The sequence below is a fragment of the Pan paniscus genome, chromosome 19, assembly GCF_029289425.2.
Source record: "Pan paniscus chromosome 19, NHGRI_mPanPan1-v2.0_pri, whole genome shotgun sequence".
NCBI classification, from domain to species: domain Eukaryota; kingdom Metazoa; phylum Chordata; class Mammalia; order Primates; family Hominidae; genus Pan; species Pan paniscus.
Window position 1 is genome coordinate 23,630,144 of NC_073268.2, and position 14,069 is coordinate 23,644,212.

Here is a 14,069-nt window from a genome sequence, read left to right on the forward strand (position 1 = left end):
AATGAAAGAGTTGAGTGAAATGACCAGTTAGGTCCTTGGTAACTCCAGCATGCTAAGCCTGTAGGCTTTATCTGACTTAGATAGTATTTCCAGAAAAGAAATTTAATTATCCTTTATGTGTATGTGGGAAGTATAGTCTATGGATGCGGGTCAATATGAGGTGGTTCTAGCAGCCAATCTTGGACCACGGGCTAGCAGTCAATGGCAGATGTTTCTCCAAGGGTTATTCCTCCTTGTCTTCTCCTTCACCCAAAGCTCAGACCTCATGCCAGTCAATTCATGAGCTATAGGTAGGTTGATTTCCCTTCATTCCTTCTTAGTAGCTCACCTTTGGAATGGGCAAAGTCAGCAGATGTCACAAGGGCATGAATGCCGATCACAACAAAGGCTTTATTTCTAGAACAGGCTCAAGTGTAATGTAGTAATTATATTGGAACAGGAGCCTCCTAGGCTTTTTTTTTTAATAACTCATTGTTCCTCTAGAAGATTTGCAAGAATTTCCTTCCGAAATTTTAAATGTAAATTTTATTCTGTTTATTGTGGAGAAGTAACACAAATATTTTCAAAGAATTTGGAGAGAAGAAAAAAAGCATTCATAATCCTGTCATTTAATAGCATCCAGTGTCATTGTGGTGTGTTTTCTTTAATCTCTCAATTGTCCTCATTTTAATAATAGTTTAATTTTGTTGTGACTATCTTTTGTGTACCTTACTCTGGATAAGCATATTGCTGTCGAGTAGGGTCACCATTGTTTGACCAATTGTTCTAAGTTGCTCCAAACAGATGGGATATAATCTATATCTGAAGGGATATAATTATGTTTAAATTACTCCAAATTGTTGGTATATAATTGTATCATCAACTTAGAAATAATTGAAATCAGAGAGGTAACAAGAAACTGTACTATTGCTGAATTCTATCTTTATTTACACATTGATTCATAATTCTTCTTCAACACAGCATGTCTATGGTTAACAAGATGTTTTTCTCACTGCCCTTGATTTCTGTCCTTAGGTAATAGCAGATCAGATTGTTTGTGAAATTCTTCAACATTTCAGTAGAATGGTGATGGGGTTGATAATGCAGTGGGAATCAGAAGATCTGGGTCCTAGCTAGATGATACTAAGCAAGCCATTTCTCCATTCTGAGCCTCAGTTTCCCCTTCGTAAAACGAACGGTTTGGATGAGTTGACTATTAGGATCCCCAATATCTTGTTCCAAGATTTTCCCTCTCTCTTTTAACCATTTTCATATTTAGGATCTATGTTAGGAGGCAAGAGGGAGGAAGAGAAGAACCAAATGCAAAGCCATCTGGTTTTTGGTCTGTAGCTGTAGCTGGGAGGCTTGGAAGCTGCTTGGATTGGTAGCTGTAGCTAGGAGGCTTGGAATCTGTGGTCTGCTTTATCCTCTGCTAGCAAGGACATAGGAAGCCCCTCCTCTTTCTGGCCAATGTATGCCTCCTCAGGCCCATACTTGAATTTTTTCCTCATTGCCTCTTTAGGATATCAAATAAGGCTCATCTTACGTCTTGTGACAAAACAGAAGTGGTGTCATATGCACGGTCAGTTCAGATTACTCATGCTTCTTGGATAATTGTTCCTAAATAATAAACTATTACGAATCATCAAGTTCAAACAAGTCTGGCATCTGCTTAAAGCCCACTCCAATTATTGTATAAAAGTCTGTATTGGTAAGATCAAAGCTCCAAGCTTAATAATCAGATATATAAATGTATTGCAGCAGAACTTCTCTAAGTAATGAACATCTCAATTCTGTGTGTTTGAAGTCTTGGTTTACCGAAGTTCACTGTGGGCATTACTTTAAGAATGTGCACAGGCGCTGCGTACAGCAGGCATACCTGTGTGACCCTGGAAAGGTCCTGGTAACTTTCCGGTGAAGGTAGCCAATACCCTCTCCATGGTCCTGATCATGTGCGGCCCCTTTGCTGCACTTGGCCCTTCTAACATCACCTCCTCTTGGAAGCACCCTCCTTCCTGCCCTTCTGGGATGCCATGAACTTGTTTTTATCGTTTTTTTCTCACCATTTCTCCATTTATCACAGATTCTTTTTCCTTCTCCTGATCTCTGATTGGGAAATTCTCCAAAGTTTGGTCCTCAGCTCCTTGTTGCTCTTCTCTTTGTACTCTCCCTTGGCCCATTTCTCTAACTCTCTCACTTGTACTAAACCTTATCTGTATCATCATCCCTGCCATAGATTCTAATCTTGCATGGACTGTTGTAATAGCCTCTTTGCTGAACTCTTTGCCTCCAATCTTTCCTTCATTTTTCAAAAACAGAAAAATATTTGCTAAAACATTTCCTAAAACACCTTTTGTCACACCACACTTAGGTTCAAAATCTTATACTGGCTCTACAGCTTCTGGGGAAGTCCAAGCTGCTCCACTTCACCATCGAGACCCCCTACCATAGGGTCCCCATACAATCCCCCATAAAGCTTTAATTTCTAGCACTTCCCTTCACAACTCTCCCCTTCCTGCTGCCTAGACTTACCCTGGTCCTTCAACCATGCCTTGGGCTTTCCCACCCCATTCCTGTGTGCACATTATTCTCCTCACCTGCACTTCCTACTTTTCTCCCCTCTGCTTCTTAGAAGCCTCCCCATCCCAGCATAAATCCATTCATCCATTCCTAAGAGCCTCCAATCCTGGAGCTGCTCACCCTCCCCAGTGTGGAAACCACTCAGTTATCACTTATCAACTTCTGCCTCAGATTATTATTTCCTGTTCATCCCTTCATTACTCTACCCACACCCATTCAACAGTGCCTACCAGGTGCCTAGAGCTGGGGATTCAAAGACAAACTAGACCCTGCCCTTGCCTTCAGGGACCTCAAATAGAGACAGAGAGACAAGCACATAAGTCATGACAGTGTCATGCTCAAGGTAAAAAGAGAGCTTGGAGAGGAGAAAGGGACGACTTGTCTGAAAAAGGGAAGGAAGTAAGCCATTGATATTTAAGCCACGTGTTGTGATGAAAAGAAAAGTGATCTGCTTTGGAATCCTAGCTCCACAACTTATTATCCTCACCCTCTATGCCTTGGTGTTCTCATCTATAAAATGGGAATTATACAGTTTACCTTTAAGAGTTCTGGTGAGGAATAATGGACATCTAAGTTCTGCATGTTTGAGGATCATGTTTGTAAAAAGGATCTAGTTTGTGAAAAGTGTCCACACTACCTTGGGCTTGTGCAGGTTCTTAACAAGTAAGAACTTCTTCTGACCATAGCATTGAGTCCTATCTTCCACCCCTCCCAGTGTCTATTACATCGCCCTGGATGAAATTGTCATAGTGGATATCTATTATTTGGTTGATTGACCTCATCATGGACATGAAAAAAGCCCATCATATCAGGAAACATGGCCATCAGGAACTGTCCCAGAAAGGATCTATTCCTCTTTCTGAGAACCATGAATTTGGAATTTGGCACTTGGAAATGTGACCTAGCAAAAGACGCATGGGCAAGAGCTATGCTTTTCCATTTCACCAAGGAGAGCCAGAGCTTGCCAAAGAGTTGGGGGCCTCAAGCCACGAAGCAGAACAGCAATACTGTCTCTTGACCTGCTGCACCCCACTGAAGAAGGCCAGGGCTTTCATGAGTCCAGGTCTTTGAAGTCACACCATGAAGCTCTTACATCATGACACACAGCATGGAAGAGGAGTCCTGACTTAGCGAGAAGCCCAAGTAAAGTATTTTATGAGGGGAGAGGCTCTTCTGAAGAAACACAACAAATGGAGGGAAGGGCTTTTGACAATCACCAAATGAGCAAAAAAAAAAAAAAAAAAGGGGTTGTCTTACGTGTCCACACCCTCCATGGACGAGGTATAAATGCTCCCTGGAGGAAGGAGACCCACCGCTCTACAACTTGGAGATTTTGGACTCTGTCTTCAGCTGGACACTCCCTCCCTGCACCATGTCTTACAGTTGTGGCCTGCCCAACCTGAGCTGCCGCACCAGCTGCTCCTCCCGGCCCTGCGTGCCCCCCAGCTGCCACGGCTGCACCCTGCCCGGGGCCTGCAACATCCCTGCCAATGTGAGCAACTGCAACTGGTTCTGTGAGGGCTCCTTCAATGGCAGTGAGAAGGAGACCATGCAGTTCCTGAACGACCGCCTGGCCAGCTACCTGGAGAAGGTGCGTCAGCTGGAGCGGGACAACGCAGAGCTGGAGAACCTCATCCGGGAGCGGTCACAGCAGCAGGAGCCCTTGGTGTGTGCCAGCTACCAGTCCTACTTCAAGACCATTGAGGAGCTCCAGCAGAAGGTGAGGAGTGGGCTACACAGTGCCTCCAGTAGGAAGTTGTCGGGAGAGAATCCGAGCTGTGATTGAGAAACAACGTGAGCTCTTGATGTGAATGAAAAGCTGAAAACTGGCCTTTCCATTTTGTTTTTTGAGGGCCCATCTAATACTAGACTTGGGACTGTTAGGTCTAAATATTTGCATAGTGTTAGTCTATGTGGAGGTAGCAGCACTTTGCATAAATGAGCTGTAATTAAAAACTACCTCTGAATGCTTCCATGCACCTGCCAAGCTCCAGAATTATTACCCTGAGGTGAGAGAAAAGGACTGAGTCCAAAGGAAGCTGAGGAAACGGAATCTTTTGTAAAGACTGGGACATTTTCTTTCTCCCTCATCTGAGCTTTTTGCCCCTTGGACTGCTGGCTGCCTCTCTCTTCTAGGTTCCTACTTATCCCGATTTCATTGTCCTCACCTTCATGCCTCTGGGCTTCTCCTGGTGCACAGTGTCCAGTGAGAGCCTAAAATGTTTGGCCAAAATTGGGAAGATTGGAAATTACCTAGGACAAAGTAGTCCCAGTTGTCTGGGACATCTGGGAACATGTGGCTTCTTCCCTGATCCAGTCCCCTGCAATTGCTAGTTTACCTATTTGTCTTTTCTGCTTGATTGAAAGTTTCTTGAGGGCAGGATCAAGCGCTTACCAATTTTTGTATCCTCAGCTCCTAGTATCATGCCAGAAACATAGTAGGTGTTTTTCATAAATGTCAACTATTATGATCAGCTTCTCAGTATTGCTCATTAGGATAGAAAAAAGATTATCTACTTATACTGTTTGCATATTTTGGTGTTCTTTTTTTGAATATAATTTTGGAAATATTCATTGAGTACCTGCTGTATATAGAAAGCATTTAATAAGATAGACATCCTGATCCTTCCAAGGAAGTGAATTAGGAAGGACTGCCATTGGTGAAAAATTACCAAGTCCTTGCTCATTCTTGAATGTTTTGGGCCTTCTAGATCCTGTGCAGCAAGTCTGAGAATGCCAGGCTTGTGGTGCAGATCGACAATGCCAAGCTGGCCTCAGATGACTTCAGGACCAAGTGAGTGGGCAAGCGGGGTGTTGCTGTTTATTTCTCTTCTCTGGCAGCCCTCCTTTCCTTTAGCCTGTTGTCAACACAAGTTAAACAAACAGTGACTGAGCTATGTTCTAGCTGCTTTCTCCAAGATTCACAGAGCCACCACACACCGTAGCTCAGAGATCCTTTCCCCAGGCCTTAGACTTCCTTTCCTCCTTCTTCTCCTCTGTGAAGTGACACCCCTAGTTGTACTGTGAGTTAGTGTAGATGTGTTGGCCCCTGATGTTCTCCTATGCACAGAACCCATTCATGAGAATGGCGAATGTGGAAGTGTATTATTTTGGAAATCTTACAGTTTGTCGGCTTTTATCCTAAATCCACTGGCTTTCTTTTTTCTTTTTTTTAGAGACAGGGCCTTGCTCTGTCACCCAGGCTGGAGGGTAGTGGTGCAATCATAGCTCAGTGTAACCTCAGATCCTCAGATTCCTGGGCTCAAGCAATCCTCCCCCTTAGCCTCCTGAGTAGCTAGGAATATAGAAGTCTATCCACTGGATCTTTAAACATAAAATTACCAGTGCATTTTCTTCCAGCTCGATGCTGAAAACCTAAACAAAAGAGATGGCTATAAAAACTACAAACCCTAATTCCTAGTTGCCTGACTAACAAAACCAAAGCAGAGTCAAGGCCAGGCCTATTCCTGCCCAGCCTGTTCCTGACCCTCCTGTGATCACAGATATGAGACCGAGCTGTCCCTGCGGCAGCTGGTGGAGTCGGACATCAATGGCCTGCGCAGGATCCTGGATGAGCTGACCCTGTGCAGGTCTGACCTGGAGGCCCAGGTGGAGTCCCTGAAGGAGGAGCTGCTGTGCCTCAAGCAGAACCATGAGCAGGTGAGTTCCCTGAAGAGTAATGGGCTCAGACTAGCCAGGACCTGTTTCACAACCGCCACAGGGTCCAGGACAGGCTGTCAGTAGAGGCTCAATTAGCTGAGGAAGTAATTCTGCATACAAAAATGGATATGTAGAGAATGAGTAATCTAAAAACCTGTGATATGAGATTAGGATTTTTCTGCCAGAGGCAGGAATGAGAGTGAGGAAGTTGGCAAGCCCAGTAGTGAGGAAAGCTGGGTAATGAGGCAGCAGCCACAGCCTCTCCTGTGCCCAGGTTAGAGTGCACACAGCAGAAATCTTCTATTCCAATTCTCCATTTGTAGCTGGAGAAGCCAGGATGGCCTAGGCCCATCAGGCAGAGAGGGCTGAGCTGGAACAAAATGCAATTCTCTTCGTTCCTATCCAGAGCTCTTTCTGCTTGCTGTTCAGTGTTGCTTGGAAACAGCCTCGAGCAAAATGCTCACCATTATGGCTAAGTCAGTTGGGCAAAAAAGAAGACATGTATTTTATGCAACCTGAAATCCAAGAACAATGTAAATGGCGACAGTTAATATTAATCAAGTGCTTAGTATGTGCCAAACATTGTGCTAAGTGCTTTAACTCCGGAGGCAGTTCTCATTTTAAGATGAAGAAATCGAGGCTTCAAGAAGCTTCTAGAAACAGTGTATTAAGTGGTAGAGATGAGGTTGAATACAAATTTGTCTGAAATCCGCCTAAGCCCAAGTACCAAGCTATGCTTAGCAGGGAAGTAAACAGATACTTATTGCCTTCAGCAAAATCTATGCTGGTGGAATCAACAAATCACCCTTTAAGTCTCTTCTATGCCAGGATGGCAGATTTTGAAGTAAGCATTCTGTATTTCCTCTTTAGCTAGACTCTGTTCTTTTTGTTATCCATGCTTAAGAGTCAAACATATGAGGCTATATGGTATACTAGCAAAAACACTGAACTGGGCATTTGGGGACCAGAGTTTAAATAATGGCCCACCATGTATCAGCTTTGAGCCCAAATCACTGAATCTCTCTAAATGAGGAGTGATACATTTAATACAAAGAGCAGAGGGAAGTCATGGGCTTGAAAGTCGTTTGTAAAAAGTGGAGTATACAAATTAGTTATTGAATATAGATCCTGGTTAGTGACAGGATCAGAGGGAACAAAGTTTCTTGAAAGCTTAAGAATGATCAGAAGTTGAATTGCATTCTCTTAAGGAGAGCACCAAGATCCTTTGTGAAATTTAAAATTTTGCCCTTTCTCCATCAGGAGGTTAACACCCTGCGCTGCCAGCTTGGAGACCGCCTCAACGTGGAGGTGGACGCTGCTCCCGCTGTGGACCTGAACCAGGTCCTGAATGAGACCAGGAGTCAGTATGAGGCCCTGGTGGAAACCAACCACAGGGAAGTGGAGCAATGGTTCGCCACGCAGGTGGGCATCTAAGCACGTGTCCACTCAGGACCCGAGGCCCCCCAGGGGCCCGGAGGCAGGGTCTGATCCTTTCTCCCCTTGGGTGTTTCAGACCGAGGAGCTGAACAAGCAGGTGGTATCCAGCTCGGAGCAGCTGCAGTCCTACCAGGTGGAGATCATCGAGCTGAGACGCACGGTCAATGCCCTGGAGATCGAGCTGCAGGCCCAGCACAACCTGGTGTGTATTGTTCAGACCTGCTGGTGAGCGATGGGAACTTGGGAGGCAGAGTCTTGGGGATGCCCTTGGGGCCACACACTCTCCTTAGCTCTTGGAGCTTGTGAGTTCTTTGGAACCCCATGGAGGAACCTTATAAGGAGCAGCTCTCTGACATTCCTGATCTTCCCCACCACAGCGAGACTCTCTGGAAAACACGCTGACGGAGAGCGAGGCCCGCTACAGCTCCCAGCTGTCCCAGGTGCAGAGACTGATCACCAACGTGGAGTCCCAGCTGGCGGAGATCCGCAGTGACCTGGAGCGGCAGAACCAGGAGTATCAGGTGCTGCTGGACGTGCGGGCGCGGCTGGAGTGCGAGATCAACACGTACCGGAGCCTGCTGGAGAGTGAGGACTGCAAGTCAGTATGGGGGTAGTAATCTTCTCCTTGGGGCATGTTAGGTTGCTGTGGAGATGAATAGTCTTCTTGATGGAAATGAATTTATAATTTCAAGCTTTTGTTTGGAGGAAGTCCAAGGAGGAACAATATTCTTACACAAAGCCCTTTTAGTATTTTCCAATCTCTTCAGCTCATTTTACTCTAACTTGCTCCAATGATTTTCTGCCCACAGGCTCCCCTCCAACCCCTGCGCCACAACCAATGCATGTGACAAGTCCACTGGGCCCTGTATCTCTAATCCCTGTGGCCCACGTGCTCGGTGCGGGCCTTGCAACACATTTGGGTACTAGAGGCCCCACGACCAGGAGGAGAAGAAAGGCATCAGTCACACCTCAACTCTACTTCATCCCAACATCTCCAACAGTGACCAAACTTTGGAAAGAGGCAGAAACCTTTCTATCAACCCTGGCTTCCAGGGGTCAGCTCTAGCCTTCCACTGTATTCCCTGGCTTGATTCTTCAGCATAAGGCTGCAAAATCTGTCTTCTGAGTCACATAGAGAGACCTACAGCAGGATCAAGATCAAGCAATATCTATCATCATAAAGACACATTTGCATAACATGTTATACTTGGATAAAACTTAAATAATGCAATTTAGAGAAAATTCCATTAAGTGTGATAGAGCTGATGGGCATGCTGTGAAACAGAACATAATTGGAGCAAATCTTCCTTGTCACTCTTGGTCTTTGGAGATGCAATAGAAATCCTTTGTTAACCTCCTAATAAACTGTTATTCAAAAGTTATAATTGTCTGTTTCACTCATTAATTCCAAAATTGGCTGTCTTGTATAAATTAAAAAAATAACCAGGGTTTTTCCATCAGATGAAGAGGTTATTCACCCCATATATGGTCTATGATTTCCTTCAATGGAAAAGCCTCCATGAAAGACTATTAACCTGGATTTAGTGTTTGGGAAGAAGGTGGTGGGAAACAGAATGGCAAATTCATATGAAGGTGTCTTTAGAGACACAGGAACTATTTATTCTGAAACATTAAGTGGAGGGATCTGAAAACATTTTGAGTAAAAAAAAACCTGTACTGAGGTAATATAAATCTATCACCTTAACATATGGTATATAATCTCATATACACATATACATAACCACATACCATATAAGCATATGTACACCACACACACATGCACACACAACCATGCTGTGCTGAAATGTTTAGGTAGAAAGTAGGAAGGAGCAGCAAAGGGTAGAGGGATATAGTGGCCAGGAGGAGTGTGGGATCTGCTAGGCTGGATGGTGGGGAGGTGCCTTTGGTTCACCTTCCTCTCTTTGTTCCTGCCTCGGCACTCAAGGACTCCTTGTGACTTTCTGTAGTTCTATGATGTGGGCCTGGAACCCTATGCTGGAGTTCTCTGCTCAGTTGCCTGGGGTCTGCGTCAGATGATGGAGAACTGTGAGTGGGTTATTTGACGGAAAAGTCTCTTTTGTCCTAGTGAGCCTTGAGCTTTGGCCCCACCTGTTTTTATTTATATGCCATTGGGACCATCATTCTGTCACATTACTGCCTTCAGTGGCATCCAGATTTGGCAATGTTTAAAAAAACAAAAACAGCAATCAAGTAAGGAAACCCAAGGCCCAGCCCACAAATGAGATTGAGTCTCATTTTTCACTTCTCTACTCCTACTTTTCTAAATCAATGATTGAAATGAAGAGATATTGAGAATGGGAACTCTTAATAGAGATTAGAATATCATCAACCTATGAGAACAGGTAGGGAGGGGCAGGAGGTAGAGTGGGGGTTGGAAATTCTCTCCAAAACTTGCAGACCATATATTTAGGTGTGGTAGAGATGTCCAGGGAAAAATACCCAAAACCTTCCATTCAGGGCTGTGGATACCAGAGGACAGCTAAGGAGACCAGCCCTCAACAGTTGCTCGTGGCCACCTTCTTCCCTTAGGTGTGGACCAGTCCTCTCTTTTGTGTTAGGGCTAACATAGAGAGAATGCTGAGTGTCAAAGATTGGTCACTCGCTACTCCATTTGTCTTCAGCAGCACAGTTCTATAGAATGGAGAACAGATGTTCCTGAGGATCTGAGAGTCTGGGCTCCTTTTTAGTGGAAGATCATGTATATAAAACATTTCTTTATTTGAGTTTGGAAGAGAAGAATCAGTAGAAAAGGTCTTTATAAACTTTAAAAATAACCTGGATAGGATACAGATTTCAATTAAATCAATGTAGAAAGTCACCTCATCATTCATCATGAATGTCTGCTGCTTGCTTGGAAGGAGGAGATAAATAATGGGTTCAGAACGCTTTCTTTCTCTCTTGTATATTTCAGTAACAATGCAGAGGCAGGAAAAAAAAAAGCAAGAATTCTTAAAGGCAAGGTTCTGTTATTCAACCCTGGGCTTTCCCAGATGCAAACTTAATTTCTCCTTTCCACAGGTTCCCAGGTCTGCAGTCGCTGAGGTCATCAGCTCCTCGAGCCAGGCCTTCTCAGAAAACAGTGCTCTGAGGGAAGAGGCCCATAGCAAGGAAGCAAGGAAATCAGACCCCAGGAAATGTCTCCTAATCCCTGCCCCGCCTCTCCCTGTGAAATAAACCATGATGGCGCTGGGCTATGAGTCTTACCCACTAGGAGATGGTGTGGGATGCTGTGACGAGAAGAAGAATTATGGCTTGTTTTGGAGGCAACATTTTTTGGTCCTGGTTTTGGATATATTGTTGACTCCCCTGACCATCAGAGTCCTCCTTTTGAGAGACCTGGCCTGGCAGCATTGTGGGGTTGTGAAGATCCCCTGTGTATGGAAGTGCTTTATAAATGGTGCAGCATGGTACCTATGTAAGACTCAGTATTCTTGTTGTTGACACTTTGACCTTGAATACGAATTCCTGGGCTCTTGGGATCTACTTTTGATATTGTCTAGTCCCAGCAAAACATTCTACTCAGCCTCCTAACAGCCTGTTTGCTCCTATTTTTGACAGATGTGAACCAAGCTCCTATTGTCTCAGTTTGGAGAGCTTGCCTTAGAGGTGACATTTGCATTGAGACCTCAAAACAGAGAAGAAACAGAGCAGAGGGAAAGAGCTTTCCAGAGAGAGGGACAGAAAGTCAAGGAAGGGAGGGAGTAAGGCAGATGCCTTTGAAGAAGGGAGCAAGGCCAGGGCATCGGGAGTGATGAGTAGGGGAGGAACAATCAGCCTGTATGTGTGGGCAGTGGCCAGGGTACATGGGGGCTCGCCAGTTCTGTGGAGGATCCGATTTCATTTCAAGGGAAGAGGAAAGCCTTGGGAGAGTTAAAAGGATGAATTTGATTGACACTTTTATTAAAAGGAGTGCATTGGCAGCTGAATGGAAAATAGGTTTGCTGAACACTAACATTTAAAGTTTCGGGGTAGTGGATGACAATTACAAGTCAGGTATGTCTTCTTTTATGTTTCAAAGAAGAATCACTGACATCTAACAACAACTGCTCACATTTCTCATCAAAAACAGGAGAGTCTGGCAGCAGGCACCAAAAGTCCCAAGAGTGGCTCCAACTATAAAAGGATATGAGGATGACATGATCTGTCCCTTGTTATTGCAAAATGCACACTGACAACTTGATGAAGTTATGTGCCAGGCAGGTGGGCCCCGGCCCCACCAGGCTCCTCGCTGAGCCTGCTGCAGGTGTGCAGAGGTAGCGTTCCCTCACTCTCACTTTTTTTTTTAAACTTGTAGGGACAAGCACAGGACTGAAATGTAAAGTGTAGGGAGAGCCCTTGAAACTATTGCTATGGAATAAAAGATGAAATGCTCCTGATTATTGTAAATACAAAGTTGCATGCGGGATTGTGTAAAGACAATGCCAGGCTGGACTACCAGAATAAGCCAACAGCACGTGATGTGCTTCCCCCTGCAGAGAGTCTATGAACGGAAGTGCAGGCAGGGATGTTTCACATCACCAAGATTCCTATCCCAGAAAAGCAGATGTTCATAACTCTGAGAACGGAATGCGACCCTTCTGGAGAGCCTATAAATGGACGCATGAGGGGTGCATGTTCATATGGATAAGATAGGGCTATAAATGCCCTCATCTTGCCACAGCTCTTCTAGGCCTCTTTAGGGTTAAGGCATACTCCCTTCTGAGAATTTCTGGTCTAACCTGTTGTCTAGCTTCACATCCTGTTTTTATGGATTGTTTGTAACCAGCTTTTGCTGCAACTCTTACTGCTGATTAATATCTTGGTAATCATAGGTTATGGAAAGACTGTGTTTCTGTTTTAAGGCTCTGTTAGAAATTACTGATGCACATACTATATTGTAAATTCTTATCTCTGTATATTGTACTTCTGCATACAGATGTTATGTTAAAGAATTGCTTCATCCCCATGTGACCATCTCACCTCATAATCAAATGACCCGAAATCCCTCACTAACCTACCCCCACACTAAACTTAATAATAAATGCTATATTTATATCCAGTGCATGGTGGCATCACAGGACCAGAAGGCGGTGACCCCCCGGACCCAGCTTTCACTATCTTGTGTGTGTCTATTCTTTCTCAACCTGCCAATCCTCCTGGGAACAAAGAGCCCCGTTGCATTGCAGATTGCTGGCCAGATCCTGCAATAGTAAAGCCTAGGGAGGATTTACAGCCTCCCCAGTCAAAGATGTATTTACAAAAAGTTCAAACATGTGCTCAGCTGCGGCCTGGATGTGATGGCATCTACACAAGATGACTTCCTGCAGCGGCACAAATGAAGCTGTGGGGGATCCCGACGAGCTAAAGCTTGGGTGTGGCACATGGGAGTGCATGTGTTTAAAGTTTTAAAAGTGGTTAAAAGGTGAAAAAAGAAAGGCTAGAAACCAAACCCCAGAAAAATCATGCATTTGAAAGTGACTGCTTTAGTTTTCAATCTGGTTTCAGTCTTGTAACCTCTATCTGTATCTCAGCCTGCATTGTGTTACTATGCTTTTTAAGCCACGGTTTCTTAAACTGAAAATGGGAGACTAATAACCACCTCACTTTTTTTTAAATAAGGGTAGAATCAGATTATGTTGCAAAGATGCTCAACCCAACCAGATACATCATAAGTGTCCAGTAAATGGAGTTCCTATTCACTTCCTTAGCAGCCCTGCATTCTGACCCCTTTCCTATTGCTCATTACAGGGTCTCCACAGACTTGAGAATCAAAGGTTTTGCTCATTTGAGTCCTTCAGTAACCAGGTGAGAATCTAGTTTCAGGTTCTCTCAAATTGAGGGTTGTAGAAGACAGGCCAGATGGGACAAGAAACTGAAAAATCTGAGCTCGAGGGCTGAGAATCAGAGAGAAATGAATTCAGATGTGCCTGCATGCATCTGTGTGGGTCTGTGCACCTATGCTTGTGTGTGTGAATGCAGGTGTGTGTGCGTGCTGTGGTAGGAGGAAGATGGCTAATTATGATTATGAAACTGGTGGTATTTTTGCTGATTATAACAATCAAAATTTTCAAATGGAAAGATAAAAGTAGAGCACAGAGCTGGTGGTGTCAAAGTCATAGGAATTTCAGTCACTTTATGGGAACTGGTTTCCACTTATGCCTATTTTCTACACAGGAAACCAACAATTAAGTGTATCATTAAAGGCCTGGGTAAAATTTAACGTGTTTGTATTTCCTGTTAATAATTATTTCAGACCTGCACATGCTGACTTCATCTTGGTTGGTTGTGGAGGCTGACTGACTGCTGGCTGCTGTGAAACATGAGGGTTACCAAGATCCTGAGAGCAGAGGGTGTGTGGTCCATTGTCAAAGAGCCAGGGGGACATGTGGGAGGGTCACTGCGGGAAGTGACTG

General features: G+C 44.4%; 1 protein-coding gene across 1 annotated transcript; it reads left to right on the forward strand.

Moving 5' to 3' along the window:
• The first annotated feature begins 3,132 nt into the window (after positions 1 to 3,132).
• On the forward strand, positions 3,133 to 9,030 carry LOC100971092 (keratin, type I cuticular Ha3-I). Its single transcript, XM_003813826.4, has 7 exons — positions 3,133 to 4,279; positions 5,271 to 5,353; positions 6,063 to 6,219; positions 7,480 to 7,641; positions 7,733 to 7,858; positions 8,034 to 8,254; positions 8,466 to 9,030. Exons 1-7 carry the CDS (start codon positions 3,932 to 3,934, stop codon positions 8,581 to 8,583), a joined length of 1,215 nt encoding a protein of 404 aa, XP_003813874.4. The 5' UTR covers positions 3,133 to 3,931; the 3' UTR covers positions 8,584 to 9,030.
• The last annotated feature ends 5,039 nt before the right edge of the window (positions 9,031 to 14,069 follow it).